This window comes from Poecilia mexicana, unplaced genomic scaffold (assembly GCF_051168715.1).
Source record: "Poecilia mexicana isolate PSO_F unplaced genomic scaffold, ASM5116871v1 scaffold_12, whole genome shotgun sequence".
Taxonomy (NCBI): domain Eukaryota; kingdom Metazoa; phylum Chordata; class Actinopteri; order Cyprinodontiformes; family Poeciliidae; genus Poecilia; species Poecilia mexicana.
In genome coordinates this window covers 3,058,180-3,075,090 of record NW_028263381.1, presented here as the reverse complement: position 1 = coordinate 3,075,090, position 16,911 = coordinate 3,058,180, and the positions used below count along the sequence as shown (strand labels likewise).

At 38.3% G+C, this 16,911-nt stretch overlaps 2 protein-coding genes across 2 annotated transcripts; one reads left to right on the top strand and one right to left on the bottom strand.

Moving 5' to 3' along the window:
* On the top strand, positions 1–3,060 carry ankrd34ba (ankyrin repeat domain 34Ba). Its single transcript, XM_088010740.1, has one exon. It carries the CDS (start codon positions 28–30, stop codon positions 1,615–1,617), a length of 1,590 nt encoding a protein of 529 aa, XP_087866866.1. The 5' UTR covers positions 1–27; the 3' UTR covers positions 1,618–3,060.
* Positions 3,061–3,463: 403 nt separating this feature from the next.
* Positions 3,464–14,487, bottom strand: oclna (occludin a). Its single transcript, XM_015006130.2, has 9 exons — positions 14,302–14,487; positions 13,749–13,839; positions 12,348–13,002; positions 12,092–12,259; positions 6,785–6,948; positions 5,365–5,547; positions 5,097–5,268; positions 4,809–4,850; positions 3,464–4,070 (listed from the first exon to the last, which is right to left on the bottom strand). The coding sequence occupies exons 2-9, from the start codon at positions 13,799–13,801 to the stop codon at positions 3,972–3,974; spliced, it is 1,536 nt and encodes a 511-aa protein (XP_014861616.2). The 5' UTR covers positions 13,802–13,839; positions 14,302–14,487; the 3' UTR covers positions 3,464–3,971.
* Positions 14,488–16,911: the final 2,424 nt, after the last annotated feature.

Here is a 16,911-nt window from a genome sequence, read left to right as displayed (position 1 = left end):
GAGAATCTTAATCTGGGGCCAGGAGGGATGGAGGCAGAAGTCTGCAATCCGGGCATAGCAGTGGATTCAGGTAACCCATTGCTAAAAGCAGTTTTCCTCAGACGACTGAGGCTCACAAGGCTGCTTTTAGAGGGCGGAGCGTACATCAATGAGAGTGACAGCCAAGGCCAGACGCCCTTAATGGTGGCTTGTCGAACCAAGCATACCGACGCCCAGAGTGCCAGTCGGGTTAAGCTGATCCAGTTTCTCCTGGAGAGAGGAGCAGATCCAAACATTCAGGATAAGGAAGGACGCTCTGCGTTGATGCATGCCTGCCGGGATCAGGCCGGTCCCGAGGTGGTGTCTTTGCTCCTGGCCAGCGGAGCCGACATCAGCTTAGAGGACCAGTCCGGAACATCGGCGTTGGTCTACGCGGTCGTGGCCGGAGACTGGAAGGTACTGAAGCTTTTGCTCGACACATGCAAGGCAAAGGGCAAGGAGGTGATCATCATAACCACTGACAAGTTTCCAAACGGAAACCTGGCAGCCAAGCAGTACCTCAGCATGCCTGTCGCCGATCCCGTTGACGAGACCAATCCGATTACAGCAGCACCTGCGTCTCCCTCTGAAATTCAGCTGATCACCTCCCCGCAGTGCACGTCCTCCTCTTTATGTCCCCCCAAGCAAGTGTTTTCCTTCAAAGAAGGACAGATCTGCGGTGCCAGCTCCCATCCGTGTTCGCCATCTCGGTTTCGAGGTCTCGGACAAGCGACGCCAGGCGGACTACAGCAACCTCTGCAGAGACTGAACTCTGAGCCTTGGATAAAGATCCCAGCGTCTCTGCTTACTGAACCACGCCAGGCAACTTTTAACCTGACTGAAGATATTTCCTTCACAGTCCCCAACCTGGAGAGGGACAGCAGCAATAGCCCCAAAGGCTTCAGACATTATGGAAGAAGATTAGCAAAGGATAGAAGCATAGAAGATGGCAAGAATGACTGCAGTGAACACGAAGGAGACGTGATTTCTTTATCAGGTCTGCTTTCATCCCACTCTGCCTCTCACCCCAACCTGCACTCTGAAACTCATGGCACAGACCCAGCTGCCGGCTCTTCAGCTCTTTGTGGTGGCAGCAACCTTGGTGCGACCTTTCACGGCTTGGCCTCATCGAGCCTTAATCATGTCATACAGACACATAAGCTGAGCGCAGACATCTACGGCTCCGACCCACAGCTAGCTGTGGATCTTCAAAGTCTCTCTGAAGAACAGAGAGACAAAGCACCATTAGATGGCAAGAAACTGGCGCCGCTGCGTTGCTCGACCACGATGGGCTCTAGAGACTCCCTGAAAGGCCACAGCAAGAGAGTGTTCTCTTTGTATGAGCGCAGGGGGTCCGGGACGTTCCTGTTGGATCACAACCATCAGGCCAGGCCTAGATCTCTGCCACCGCTGACCAAAAACCCCAACGTCAACGTTGCTAGTAATGGTTTGGGCAACGGAAGCTGTTTCTCCGAAAAAGAGCTCGGTCAGAAGGGTTTCCTGCCCTGCGCCCCGCCTGGACAACCGAAGGAACTGACCCGGAGGATGCTGTTGAGGAGACACTCGATGCAGACCGAACAGTTCAAAAGCTCGGTCTGAAAATGAGGCGACAGAGACAGGGAGTGTTCACTGTGTTCAAGGCGGCTTCTGTTGTGAAATCATTGTGAAATTTGTTATGAAAAGTAAAAAATAAAACGAACACACCCTGGGCTTGACAAAGAAAACAGACAACACAGTACAGTGCTGTGAAAGAGTATTAATCCCCCTAAAGACTTCTTCTTTTTTTGCTTTTCTGGTAAACTTAAATTTTGCAGATGGCAAGACAAACATATCTAGACCAAATATGATGAGCAATTTCCTATGTTTATCTGTTTTATTAGTGGAAATGTGATAGCCAAACCAACCCTCTGATCCAAAACCTGGTTGTCCCGCCCTAATGAGCAACAACTCATAAGAGTGAGACAAGAGATTAAATGTTTGCAATCACTGAGTCAATGAGAAAATCCTGAAGAGGATAATTGATTCTGGAACTTAAGCTCAAGTATTTTGTGTTATGCATCGTCACTTGTCGATAAAGAAGGCTTGTACATTGGCCAGCTTTATAAACCACTGAAAACACATTTTTACTCTTTGGTTTAACGTTTTAGTTAATGTTCTGATATAGTCTTCATGTGCTTATTGTCATAACCCCAATTTTTTTATCCTATTTTAATTTAGCTCCATTTTATCTCATCCTTCTTTGTTTTCTTATTTCATATTCATTTCTTATTTCTTACTTTGATTCTTTGTTTATTGCAACTTGTTGTACAACCATTTGACAAGAAAAGGATGCAAATCACAGCGCCAAGTCTTCGTTTGATTTTGATCTTCTGATAATTGTTGCTAGCAAGACTGGCAAAAGGTGCAGATTTACGTAAGACCAAGCTGGTTTGGACGACTTCTTCATACTTGAAAACTCGTTTTTGAATCCAGTTCTTCTTCACAGCACTGTACCTCAGTGACAGTCCAACGCCAGGATATGCTATGTTGTTTGTTGCTTCAGGTTCTGTCCACACTATCCCAGATCCCAGGTATGTTGTAATAATGATGGTTTGTCCTCTCTGTGTACCTCTCATCCACATCTAGATAGATTTTGGGGGATAACTTTAAAAAAAAAAAATACAGTCTACCAATGTAGAGGTTTTGGAAATGCTAAAATATCAGCCTAATTCATTCTCTCTCACCATCTGTGCTTAAAAATTAAAAAAATTAAAAACTAGCAGTGGAGCCTTTTGTCAAGACTTTCCCAATGTTTCTCATTTCTGTATTGTTTCCATGAAACTTTCAAGCATGAACTGAAAGGCTTAAACTTTATGTTGTCTGTAATAACTAATGTATCACTGTGAGCTTGATGGAAAGTAAATACATCCTCAGAGTGGAGGAAGGTCCCAGTTAGGCAATTTTAGCAGACTTTACTATTTAAAACTCAGCTTTTTTTTTTCTTTTAACCAAACAACTTGAACATACAGTTTCCTCTTGTTTTGATGTCCAGCAACAAGTGGAGGAATAATGTTGTTTTGTGCTCTGCTCTTGTATAAAAGACTTTATCACAACTTTCCAATGAAGAGACAGCGCAGGATCAAAGCCTGAATTCAAGCCTGTATTTAAAGTTTTACTTTCAAAAGTTACAAAAGCAGACACTTTCAGAAACATTGATGACGATGTGTGCAGGATTAGAAAATGAATAGCAGTTATGCCCCCTTGTGGTAATAATGACCGATGAATTACAAGGCACCAATTTACACTGGATATTAGTAAAAAATGCTATAAAATGTCTGAATGATGCTGCTGTAAAAAAAAAAAGAAAGAAATCTTCATATTAATGTTTAAAAAATGTTTGTGAAATTCTGTTGCTGACTGCAAATGTTTAAAATGTTTGTTGCTCAGTTAAAAAACAAAAACGGTGTTCAATAAAAGATTTTATTCAAATAAAAATGCATCACAGATCATTGCAAAACGTATCACAGCATAAGAGATATGCTAATATTCCAAACTGTGTACAAGAGAGAACCTTTACAAAACCACAACCCGCATATTTACAGTCATTTTACAGTGAAATAGTAATGAAAAATCAATCAGCTGAGATCAATTTGGTGTAGGGGAACCTACTATAACCAAGCATTATTTTTCATATTCTGTTCCCTTAAAAGACAAGTAGCAAAACTCTTCCACTAGACAATAAATATGTGTGATGATAATCACTCAAAATACAAACAACGGCATAATACAAGAAAAAAAAATCTGTTTCTGTGGTGCTAAAAAACATAAAATACAACCAAGCTGTCACAACTTTCATGTAAATCACCCTATCTTTGTCCTTTGGAGACAAACTTACTGTCAAAAACAAAAAAGTGCTAACCCAGATTTACAGCTGTCCTTCCTGCACTTGACAAGAGTCATTATTCCAGACTCATTCAGGTCCTGCGGTCGTAATCACTGACCATCTTCTTGATGTGGTTCAGTTTGTGCTTCAGATATTTACACCTGCGCTTCTTCACCTGGTAATCTGCAGACTGAAGAGACAAAATAAAGTTTATATGAGCAAGAAGGCAAGAAAGGAGGAGTACACTGCAAAAACAGTCTAGTTTCCAGTAAAAACATCTCCGTACACTTGAATCAAGACGAAACTAACTTCACATAGGTGCTTGTTTTAAATCAATCATTCCTTAATATTGATGGTAAAGTACCCAGTAAAATACCAGTTAATTATTTCACTAGTAGGAAAACAATTTCTTGTTATAAGTAAAATTATTACTGCTAATAGAAAAATTATTTACTCCATTGTTTCTCCTTAGAATTTTGACTTTGATCTGAGAACAAAAAGTCAAAATTCTGAGAAAAAAATTATGAACTGAGAAAAAAAAGAATTTTGTGACAAAAATTATGAATTTTGAGTGAAAAAAAATTACAATTTTGATTTTCTTTTCTGAAAAGTACTGAATGCTACAGCCATCATATTTTTATTACAAAACACAGCCTGCAGTTTTCTGAATGCGTCAATGTGTATGGAAAGAAAAGCTTTCAAAGCCCACTTGTAATTATTTGAACACAACTAAACCTTTTTGAAAGCAATTTCCTCTAAGACGTTATATACGCTTCCTCACTGAGCTGGTGGTGATTTGTGAATGGAAACCAGGGCGCAGAAGCTGAAGCAACATGAAAATGTCCTGCAGAGGAACAGTCTCGTCTTGTGTTGTCAAAGCTCTCCTGAAACTAAACTGTTTAGTTATAACCTTAACAATAAAACTCACCTTCTTGATTCTCTTCAGCTTGTTGTACTCATCCAGAGTGTCCTGTTAACAAGCAAACACACATTTCAACATGTAGCTTTGTCGAAAAATAAACAGGATTTTTCTGCTTGTTGTTGCCTTTAAAATGAGGCTAAAAACCTTTTTATTTGCTTTTGCTGACTCTGCTGTTTTTTTTAATGTAGGTTGTTTTTAACTTCTATCTAGAAACACTTTGAGTTGCCTTTGGCTGGACGATAAATAAAAGTTGCCCATCTCAGGAAAACACTGCTGTGTTTTGTCAGTCCTCACCAGGAACTGTGGGCTTCCCTCCTCCAGCCCGTCCAGCTCTCTGTCCAGATTGGACAGGTCCTTGTTGAGGATGTCCAGCTCCGCCTGCAGGTCTTTGTACTCCAGGTGGTCGCGGTCGAACTCCTGCTTGTAGCTGTTGCGCTCCTGCTCGTTTGCTATCGGCGGGAACTCGCTGCGGGAGGGAGGACGATTAGATCAACTTTAATCTTTCACAGAACCGTATATGAGAGTCTCAGCTTTGCTTGACGTGTCCCGGTTGCCTGGCTACCTGTCGAAGTCATTGTCGTCCAGCTCGTCCCCAGACGAGTTGTAGTCCGTGTCGTAGTCCTGCCCGTCGGCGCGGTGTGGCCGTCCTGCGCGCCTCTTTTTGGGCCGCCCGGTTGAGCTCGTGATCTCCGAGCTGCTGCTGCTGTAAGGGGCCTCGTTCTGCAAGGGCCTTTCAACCATAGGTCTGTGAAGGAAAGAATTTAAAACCATTATTATATTAATATTAGATGCAGGGCCAAGTTTTACTAAAAGCAAACATCCTGAGACGAGACGAAGCAAAACTTCCTAAACAAAAGCAGAATTACAGATTTTCATTTGGGGGCGTCCCACACTAACATGACACCAGTTGCTTCATCATTCATAAGCTACTTTATGTGTAGCATACCTACTATCATTTGTAACTATCATACCAGTGTTTATTATGTCTTACAATCTTACAAAAGTAGCAAACAAATAGAAAATGTTTGGATTTTGAGATGCAGAGTGGCATTTGAGTGTAAGCCTGTCACAATGAACATAAAAAATAAAATGAGCTTAATCATTTCCATTCTCATGACTAATACTTCTTGAATGGCAATTTTGTTTACAGTGACATCACAATCCATTTTAGTTGTGGTTCCGGTTGTGTGTGGTTTTTATTTACATTTTATTTATTGTTATTGGTTGTTGTGATTTATATTTGAATATTTAAAATATCGTCCAGCTCCAACGTGAGATGTTCTTCACAGAAAATAAACTTTATTGGCCTTTGAGAGGGTAAACTCGCCCTATTGGGTCGTTATGAATATATCACTAGAAAAATGGTCTCAAAACAACATTATCGCAATATTTTTTGGGAGAATTCATCGTCCAGTAAAATCTGTTAGTGTTACAGGTCTTTTTAAGTGTGACATGTTATTTTAATTATTTAAAAGGAACATCAGCTGATAAACTCTAAATTTACAGTAAGCAAGTTTGATATCTTATATTTCCCCAACAGTGGAAGAGAGTCCCTGTTATTTCTATACAAACTATAAAAAATAAAGAAATTGGGGTTTTTTTCATGTGTAAAAGGATTTACTTTGTATTATTCATTATTATTTACTTTATAAATATGTATATGTGCTCTTGGGGGCCCCCGAAGAGGACCCCAAGAGGACCCTATAGTTGGGCCCCCACATCCAACTATGTAGGGTGTGGGGACCCTACAAAGTTGCATAACTCAACTACTACTAGACACTGTCATCTTCCCTCAGCACAGAAACATTTCCCATAGTTTCACAGTGAAAGTAAGACATGACTCATGTCTCAGTTGGTTTTGGTCTCGTGAACTGCTGTCTTTTGTTACAGCGTCACTTCCACAAACGCTTGCTGATTTTCCACTAGCAAGCAATAATCCTTTCAAACACACAGTTTTAGTAGCATTAAGTATGAATCCTCACTGTGGGGTGTAGCTTATGGGGGGTTTGTCATAGTTGCTCTCATCATCCAGGTAACTCCTGGAGCCTCTCCGCTTCTCGGGGTAGTCTGAGTGGTCTGAGTGGTCTGGATAGTCTGGGTAGTCTGCAGCTAGGGCCTCTTGAGGAGGAGCAGAGACGTTGTTCACCTTCAAGAGAGATTCAAACAAAAACATCACATTAAAGATTTTATCATTTTTTTAAACTTTATTTTGCTGCACATATTAATCAACATGAATAATTAGCCAGAGAGGCTAATTTTCATCTGAAGTCTCCCAGCAGGTTGATAGAAGAGACAAAAAATAAATTACTATTAAAATGCATTACAACATACATGACCTGTGATTTATGACAGATTTCAATATGAAGCTAAAACAGTGTAATTTACGGTAAATGTTGATAATAAAATTTTTTTTAAGTTAAACGTATAAGAAAAAAAAACTGTTGATTTAAAAATTAGTCCAAGTGTGAATCTGGAAGTTTATTTGCCAAATTGCGTCTTTTTCTTAACCAAATAAGTGCCGTTACTTTGGATAAGACAAAACTATTTACAAATATCTATTGTAAAAGTTTCTGTGATTATCTACATGTATATTTAATAAGTGAATAATAGTTTGGAGGAAGGTCTTGGTTTTGACATTTTTAGATGACTGGTATCGATTTCCCCGGTAAAGCGAAACTTCAGGTCTATTGTCTGGAGTTTCTGCAAGTCATGTTGCCAACAATCAGATCCTGTTTTGTGCACAGCTGCAAACTATTTTAACTTGTGAGCTAACAATCAGAGATCTGCTCTAAACCCCCTTTTATAAATTTAATTAATTTTTTTTTTCAAATTTCACAACGATGTTCACAGTAACTGAGTCTATTGGTCGTTTTACTTCCCCGTCTGTCTGTGTCCCTGAGGGCAAAACACAGATATCTACAGATGTCTCCCACCAAGTGTTCAGAAAGCAGCTGAAACAACAGGCGTTCAATTTTATGATGTTAATAGCAAAGTCTGGAAGGCAAGAAAACATTTTCTGAAAGCTTTGTCCACACTTCATGTCTTTCAGCGTCAATTGCATTTGATTTGCAATTTTCATTTTGATCATTTTTAGGTCAATTTTAACAACTGCAATAAAAATGAGCCTGTTTAGCTAACTTGAACATATTTACATTATGTGATGTTGATTAACGTGTACCGTCCTTTGACAAATAAATAAATAAATAAATAATAGCTGTAGCAGTAATTAAATTTTTTACAAAGCGAAACAAGTCATATCAAAACTGACATGTTATTATTAGCCTAGCACTTCAGCAGACTGCTTTGTTAAAAAAAAAAAACATTATCCAAATCAAGATTGTTGTTTATTGAAGACCATGGCCTTATGAATCAAGGCAAATACGTATTTAGAAGAATATAAATTAAACCTGTTTTAGGAGATCCGTTTTTTAAATACCACAGTTTATTTCTTAAATCTCTTGTGGACGAACTATTTGTGCAGTCAAGAAAAAAATATCAATGCCATTGTGTGTGCTGCAGTTAGGCAAATGTGATATTTTACTGTACGATATAGGGGAGTTTTTAAGGATTTACATGGCATGAATTTGACTTTAGTACCAGGACTCTGCCTGTGCTAATGCATTATCTTGAATGACTCAATAAAAGGGGACGGAAAGTTTTTGATCTGGACTTCCCAAGTATCCGTTCCTAACAAAACTGCTTTGTAATAAATTTCTAATTGATTATATAAAATTGGACACATTTTAATATATTTAATGAAATCCCTAAATAACTAATTCTGAAAACTTATGAAGCATTCCAAATATTAAGTTGTCTAAGTTGTCTTCCTTAGACAACTTAAACTGAAACTTTTCAACGCTTTAATACCCAATAATTATATTCTGTATATACAGATGCTTTGGATCCACCCTGATTCCACTTCAGCTACAATATTTTGCTTTCTTTTTTTCCTCCTCATTTTGCAGTGACAGACCACCAAAGCCCTGATTGAATAAGAAAACTGTCCATTTAAAACTGTTGTTTTACCTTTATATCAGTTTCTGGAATGGCCACTTTGACAGACTCTTGCTTGAGTAAATCCACTGAATTTCTGACATTTCTGGCATGATACACCTGTATGAACTTGCCCTTTGTTTTATAACTAGGCTACGCCCAGAAAAACAGGAAGCTCGCCCCAAAGAGGTCTCTGCAGTCTGCATAAGCAGTTTCAAATAGGTTATCACAAACACCAGCAGGGAAAATGTCTGTGGTTCTTAGTATCATGCTGTTGTTGTTGTTGTGCTATTGGTCCAACTGCTGAGTGGTATACAGCAGAGCAGCAGTCTGACCCGTTTTTCCTGTTTGCTGCTCTGAAGTGAGCTGAAATACTGGGACTTGGCAGAACTGAATGTCATCATAATTCCCATCAAAAATGACTCACACACTCACACTACTCACTCCGTAACGTTATGAAACACATTTCAAAAGTATCATCGAAAAGCATGACTCATTGCTAAATGTAAACACTGACATTTCAAACAGTGGAAACGTTCGCGGCTAATATGTTCAGAATGTCGATTCCTCTGATTACTTGAGCCAAACTGAAACTGTTATCAGTCTGCATGCCACGCCTTGAAACTGTAGATGGAAGGACTTTAAACTCCACCTTCTTCACTGTTCATAAACACAAGACACTAACTAAACTGGTTTTACCACTTATTACCTTCACTTCCTTCACCTGCTGACAGTCCGAGAGCACATGAGCAGGCTAGAGAGAGATTCTTTCTAGAAAGAAAGAATCCACAAGCTAACCCTTTTTTTTTAAGCATTAGCTTAGAGGTTCTGCTAAGGCTTAGGCGTGTAAAAGTCCAATGTTTTTAGTTGACTGGACATCTTCCAGCCAACTAAGTAAACCGATCAAAGTGTCCACGTTAAATCAAGCCAATTAAACCTGCAGATGTATCAGACTACAATGTTTACCTAACCATTAAAGCCGTCGGTCAAAGAACACCCAAAATTTAGATCGGCAGCACCTAAAACCATTTATGTATCCATTTTACGTCTGCCTGATGTTTGGCTACTTAAACTACAAAAAGACAACATTTTACCAAGTACTTTGATCTAGTTTCTAGAGCAAATATTTAAGTACACTCTAAATAAGACAAAACTAACTTATAAGTACCTTTTCAGCAAGATATGCGAGCTTGTTTAAAGTCAGTAATTCATTAATGTTAATTTTAAAAAGTACTAGTTTCACTGGCAGATTATTTCACTTGTAACATTTTCACCATAATATGAGTGAAATAATCTGTCAGTGAAACTAGTACTTTTTTATATCAATATTAAGGAATTATTGACTTTAAACAAGCTCGCATATCTTGCTAAAAGTAGGTCTGGCACAGGAAGCAATAAATCAATTAATCGCAGGATCAATTAAAACAAACTCAATTTCTATTTTCACAATTTATTGTTATTTCTGTTGTCGCTCTTTCTACCAAAGACTAGATTATTTGTAGTTTCTGTTGTTTTGTTTATCTTATTTATTTATTTTATATTTAAAATGTCTCCCAGTTCCAGGGTTAAATGTTCATCAGAATTTAAAGTTTATAAATCTTTGAGAATGTGTTCTTGCATTATATTGCCATTACCATTATATTAATTGAAAAACGGTCTCAAGAAAACAACAATAATATTATCATTTATCGCAATAACATCTGGGGCAATTTATCATCCAGCAAAATTTGTTACCATGACAGGTGTACTTACAAATTAGTTTTGTCTTAAAGTGTACTATGATATTTGCATTAGAAACTAAACCAAAACTCCTTGTTAAGACTTTGTGCTTTTGCAGTGTTAGTGGAATGGTTTGTGCTTGGTAAGCAGAAAAAAAAAACATTGTTTGCACCCCCATCAACCACCCTTCATCACATCTCCATGATGACTCAGCACAAGAAATAAATTGAGAGGAACTTAGTTTTGCATTTGTGAAACACATAAATACCAGAAAAATGTTAATGGTGTTTTCAGTTCATTTTATCTATTTATCTATCATTTTATCGTTTGGAATAGCTATCCAAACGAACCAAACTGTTTCATTTGAAAATAATTCACATCCCAAATACCCTTGAAAAATCATGGATTAACTGTCATGTTTTTTTTTTTGGCCAAATATCTCTCATCCACACCTGTAGCTCTCACTGCTACACTTGTAGAATCATCAAATTAAAAATGATCTGTCTTCCAACATGAGACAGGCTAAAGGTTATAAACGCATCTTATCCTGATCTAAAGAAATTCAAGAAGAAACAAGAAGCAAAGTCACTGACGGTCAAAATCTCAAAAGGGTTTTAAAGCAAATCCCAAGGTTTTCAATTCTCAGTCAATCACAGTGTGAGCCAGTTTCCATGGCGATGAATCTGATTACCAACCACAGTTACTCCAAGAGTGCATCGACAACTCATCAGGCAGGTCACAAAACAACCAAGAACAACATCTCAAGCTCCCCATGTAGGTCGTTGTTAGTGGTGTTAGTTTCAAAGCCCAACAAAAAGAGCCCAAAGGTCCTGCTGACATTTAGCAAAAACATATAATCAATCCAAGATTTTTGGAAAATATGTTCTGCGGACTAACAACACAAAGGTGGAATGTTTGATCAAGTTCTGCTTTTCCAAACTTTTGAAAGGTGGATTATGGTGGTGGTGGTGTGATTGTCTGGGTTTGGATGACTTCCTATAATTGATGGAACCAAGAAACCATGAACCATAATATCACTGTCTCACAAAACAAAAACACTCATTGTCTAATAGATGTTCTAAAGGGTGACATGAGCAGCTTTTAGGTTAAAGGGGTAAATACTTTTTCCACATTGGGCACAGTTGGTTGGGTCAGCCTTTTTCCACCTAATCAATGAAATAATAATTTAAAAAGTAAAAAAAAAAATCAACTGTGCTTTATTTGTACTAAGGTTGACTCCAATTTAAAACCATAGGTTATATTACCTGAAGCATTAAATGGAACAGGGCAGAGCACTGATCCTTACAATCAGATGCAAACAGAATCTATGTCTCCATCTATGTCTCGTGCTGAGTCATAATGGAGCTGATGTGATGGAAACAAGAACAAATGTTTTCTGCATTTCAAGCAAAAACTAAGTATACTTCCCCTTTTCTGAAAATAAACACCTGGCAGAAGTTGATTGGACAGAGAAATGGCAAATGTGTTTTCAAAACTTTGTAGGCCGATCTGCTCTCAACTCGCCCATATGAAAGACTTCAAAAAGTAAAGTATGAAGACTATACTCCATCACTCACCCACGCCTCAACGTCCTCAGGAGGTGCAAGATCATCCACAACTTTGACTTTCTTCCACAAGATGTTCTCTTTTCCATAGTTGTTGATCTTTTGCCGAGTCTTGAGGGCGAAGACGAGCATGATGATCAAAGCTGCGGTCACCAAGAAGCCGAACACAACGGCGATGGCCTGAAGTGGAACATAAACCACAGAGTGTGAGTTTATTTCACACGCAGGACGCGTGTTACAGGATGACGCCAATGTTGGGGGGGTTTACCTCTTGTGGTTCCACCACACAGTAGTGGTAAAGGTACTGGTTCTGAAAGATTCCTGACACCTGTTGTTGTTGATATGGAGCACACAGAGCCGCAATCTGGCTGCCGTAAACTGTCGAGGTCTGGGATGAGGGGTTTATTGCCACCAAGTACACGATGGTGGCAATGAGCATCAACAGTGCCAGGATGGGACAGATGATCAACACGGCCAAGTAGAACTTCCTGCTCTGAGACAGGCTCTGATGAGACACGATGATGATAAAGACGACCAGGGAGAAGATGAAGACAAAGGCGGCCATTGCGATCATAAACCCTTTCCCGGAACGCGGGTCATTGTAGTTTCCCCCAATTGAACCGTAGCCATAATTGGTTCCAGCTCCATAGTAGCTAGATCCTCCATACATTCCTCCAGATCCTCCATACATTCCTCCAGATCCTCCGTACATTCCTCCAGATCCTCCATACGTTCCTCCAAAGTTGGACATGGCCTGACTGTCATACGCCAGTGTTGAGGCAACGCAGGCAAAGATGGCCACACACAGCACAAGGTTAATGACGGCCATGATTTTAAGGATTCCTGGAGGCGAGGACCAGCGGTAGAAGTGCTGGAACTCATCGTCAGGGTAATAAGAGTAGGCTGGTTGAGCAGGTCCATTACTGGAAGAGGAATAAACAAACCACTGTTACAACCCAAACTACAATGTTTAGATTTTATTAATAAGTGGACAGTGCAGAAAACAAATCTCAGAGATTTTGGAACAGATTTCTTATTTGTTTTTGTTGTTGTTGTTGCAAGATTCTGGTTCTGATGTCTGTCTTACAAATAAGTTAATACAGTCATAACCATGAGATGAATTTTAAAAGCAGTAATACTTCTTCCTGTTTCTATCCGTTACAGTTCAAACAACAACAAAAAAATGCTTATCGAGTAATGGTGAGCAAAAAAATTAAAAATGCATTTGATCCAATATATTCAAAGAAGACACTTTAATACACATATGGAAGAGGATTAGGACCACTGGGGGAAAAATCTTTCTTTAATCTCAAATTTGGACTTTTTTCAAAAAAATCTTCAATGACAGAGATGGGAGTTGTGCTGGAGGAGAACTAGAACTTTATGAAGACAAATGTCAGGTATAAATGATTTTTAAAAATATTTATTTGGCATAGATCAGAGTAGAAACGGCCTTTACTCTCCAGTAAATGAGACATTCAGGTGTAACAGCAGCACCAGGTATAAAGATTCACACAAAAAGTTCTTAAAAAAGTGTTAAAAGCAATATAAAAAAGCAAGATTAGCAATAATAACAATAATAGTAAAAATTAAAACTGACAGTTTCATGAGGGTTTGATGACAGAAAAACCCTAAATAAACAACAAAAACAAACAAACAAACAACTTACTATCTATCATCCTCTTCATAGGGAGGGGGGCTTCCATTGGGTTTGGAGGACATCGCTGTTTGATCCACTAAACAGTGCCAATCAAAACAACCTGCAAGAAGTTTTCTGTTAGACTGCATATACCAAATCCATGTTATCAAACTCTGTTAAAGGTACAAATTATGCTATTATGTAAAAACATGTCACTTTTAATACTCATTTTAAAGTGAATCTGCGACCATCCACGCAACAGACAAATTGCGTGAAGCACTTGTCCCTTGACAGGAAATGTTTCCTGTCAAGACTGTGGTCAATTCAGTTGACGGTAACTTTCTCCTTTAAAGATTGACTTTGCGCATACATGACGCATTACGGTAACAGAACAGAGGCGCACTTGCACGCGAAGAAAATGAAATAGAGAGCAAAAGAGACGCATGGCTATCAAAAGTGCATATTTATGACATACCAATTACTTTTACATACATGTACTATACCCAGACTAAATATTCCATGTCTAAACCTCGTGGCATTGAACAAAATTGTTTGTGTCTCTCATTAAAGGTGTTTACAGTACCTTAATTGAATTGAAGCTGAATCGACCAAAACGCCGCTGGGCTCCGCTGGACTTTTTACCACTGAATCCAAAGAGTTTTGAAGAACTGAGATCGTCTCTTTCCCTGTTGCTGTCAGGCTCGTCTCCTCTGAAATGTCTCTAGTGAAACCGCAGCAGCTGCTGAAAACAACCCGGGCCACACCTAGAGAGCTGCGCTCTCGGTTATCTTAGCTCTGCCCCTCCCGACAGGTGTCACTGAACTGAACCAGACCGGATGTTCATATTTGGAAATGCAAGGTGAGCGTAGTAACACAGACAGAACGGAATGTTTACCTGGTGTAGAGGCACCTATAGTACCTAGGACACTGTCATCTCTTTCCACCCGTTTCCTGTCTGGTTACTTTGAATAAACCCCATCACAATATCTAAAACATAAAGCTTACCGAAGTAAGTGAACGTAAAACGACCATAGTGAACCATTTTCACTTAGTAACAATCAACAATGGGATAGCTACCTCACTTGAAGTTGGCATCCGATTAACATCTTCCGAGTTGGCGCGTGACTAAAAGGCTATTCCGCTACTTTCAATTATTCTTTTTAATTTATTTAATTTTTATTTAATACGCTCTAAAATCTAAAACATTTACGGTCAAGCCTCAAATGTTTTTTTTTAACTGTAACTTTATTATTATTGCGGACTAAATATTTAATTTCTAGACAAGTTAAATCTAGTGGTAGGTCTATTACATAGACTACTCAGACACAGGATTATTTTATATATAAATAAAATATCGCAGAAAATACATATGGGTTTGTAAAATCTTTATCTGCCAAATAAAATACTGATTTTAAGGCGTTTTATGACCAAAGCCCTTTGTGATAATAAAGTAATGGTATAAACCTCAAGTCAAGTTTAATTGTTATTTTATAACAATTAAATTATGTTGTTTAAATATTGCATATTTCAGCAACACTGCAGTTCAAAGTGCTTTACATGATAGAAATATAATACAGTAACCAATTAGGAAACAAGTGAGCATTTATCGTTTATCATTTATTGTGATAAATTTCTTATCATGTTAAGAATTTTGATTTATTATTGCCGCGATAAATTCAATTTAATGTTTAGCCACTCAAAACTGTCTGCATTGCCAATATTGTTCGTTTTAATTTTTTTCTCCACTGTTTGAGTATCAATCAATGTCAATACATTTGAAAATATGGTTAAATGCAGTTACTGTGAGTAGTTAGTGATACAAAAGTCAAAGAACATACTCTGAACCGCAGTAATTACAATTTTATAATTAACGGACTTTTGGTTTCCCTCAGATCAGGTAGAAGTATTTCATCTGTTGCCTACAGAGGGCACTGTAGAGTGTCTTTGAGCTCTGTGTGACGGTAAACATGGGAGGAAAGAGAGTCAGCTCATATTTAGGTTGATGTGATAATGACACAGGCGAGCTGAGAGTTATCAATATAAGGTTTACCGTGACAACAATAAGTGCTTAAACAATTACATCTGAATTCCAATAATTTATACATTTATATTGGTAAGTATGTTATCAAATGGACTGCCTACAAATTACAGTGAGTAGCAAAATTAAGACTGAATATGAATGATATAAATATAAGTAAAATTTCCACCTAAGGAAAAGAATTCACTCTAACTTAAAAATATGTAAATGTTCAAAATTATATTTACACAAATAAAGCAACAGCTACTATGATAGCATACTATTAAAATGAATATATTTACTAAAGGCTATAATAAATAACTAATATTTTTATCAATTAGCAAGACGTGCAGCATGGTTTGTATTTTTGATCATATATATATATTTCTACCTTGACTTGCAGAGTGTGAAATAATGTTTGCCTCCTTCCTAATTTACTATTTTTTTGCATGTTTGTCACACTTTGCTGTTTCAGAACATTAAACCAGTTTAAATGTATCAGTCAAAGAAAACGCAGGTAAACACAAAAGGAAGTTTTTAATTCAAGGTGTTTACTATTAAAGTGGGAAAAAACTGTTCCCAATCAATACTTCACTTAAATGGGACTGGTCTGACAAAGTGACTAAAGGTAGACATCAGAGATCCAAAGAAATTCAGGGACAAATGAGATAGAATGTAATTGGGATCTACCAGTCTGGAAAGGGCTTTAGTTTTAGTCCCTAAAGCTTTGGGAGTCCAGGTAATCACAGTGTTCAACACAGTGGTGAAACCTCCCAGGAGCAGCCGACCCATCAGAATTAACCCAACGGCAACGCACTGACTCATTCAAGAGGTCACAGTAGACCCACAACAACATCTGAAGAGCTGAAGGACCCACATGTCTGTCAAGTAAAGGGGAATTTGGCCTCCCTCCCATGAGAAGTCCAGATTTAAAGAGTACTTTGTTGACAGAACAAAGTACTGTAAGTCTCTTCTCAATTTCCTAACAACACATCATGATGATCCCCTAGACTTCCGGGAAAACATTCTGTGGACTGACGAGACCAAAGCCGAACTCTTTGTAAGGTATGTGTCACGTTACATCTGGTATGAAAGTAACACATTTCAGAAAAAGAACAGTAAAACATGGTGGTGGTAGTATGATGGTCCGGGGCCGTTTTGCTGCTTCGGGATAAT

Bases quoted from the DNA above. Each gene is read 5' to 3' on its own strand.
- ankrd34ba (XM_088010740.1), top strand. From the start codon at position 28: ATGGAGGCAGAAGTCTGCAATCCGGGCATAGCAGTGGATTCAGGTAAC.
- oclna (XM_015006130.2), bottom strand. From the start codon at position 13,801: ATGTCCTCCAAACCCAATGGAAGCCCCCCTCCCTATGAAGAGGATGAT. The intron at 12,260-12,347 runs GTAAACCCCCCC...GTTCCACTTCAG, and splicing joins GTGTGGTGGAACCACAAGAG to GCCATCGCCGTTGTGTTCGG. The intron at 6,949-12,091 runs GTGAGTGATGGA...TCTCTCTTGAAG, and splicing joins CTGAGGACGTTGAGGCGTGG to GTGAACAACGTCTCTGCTCC.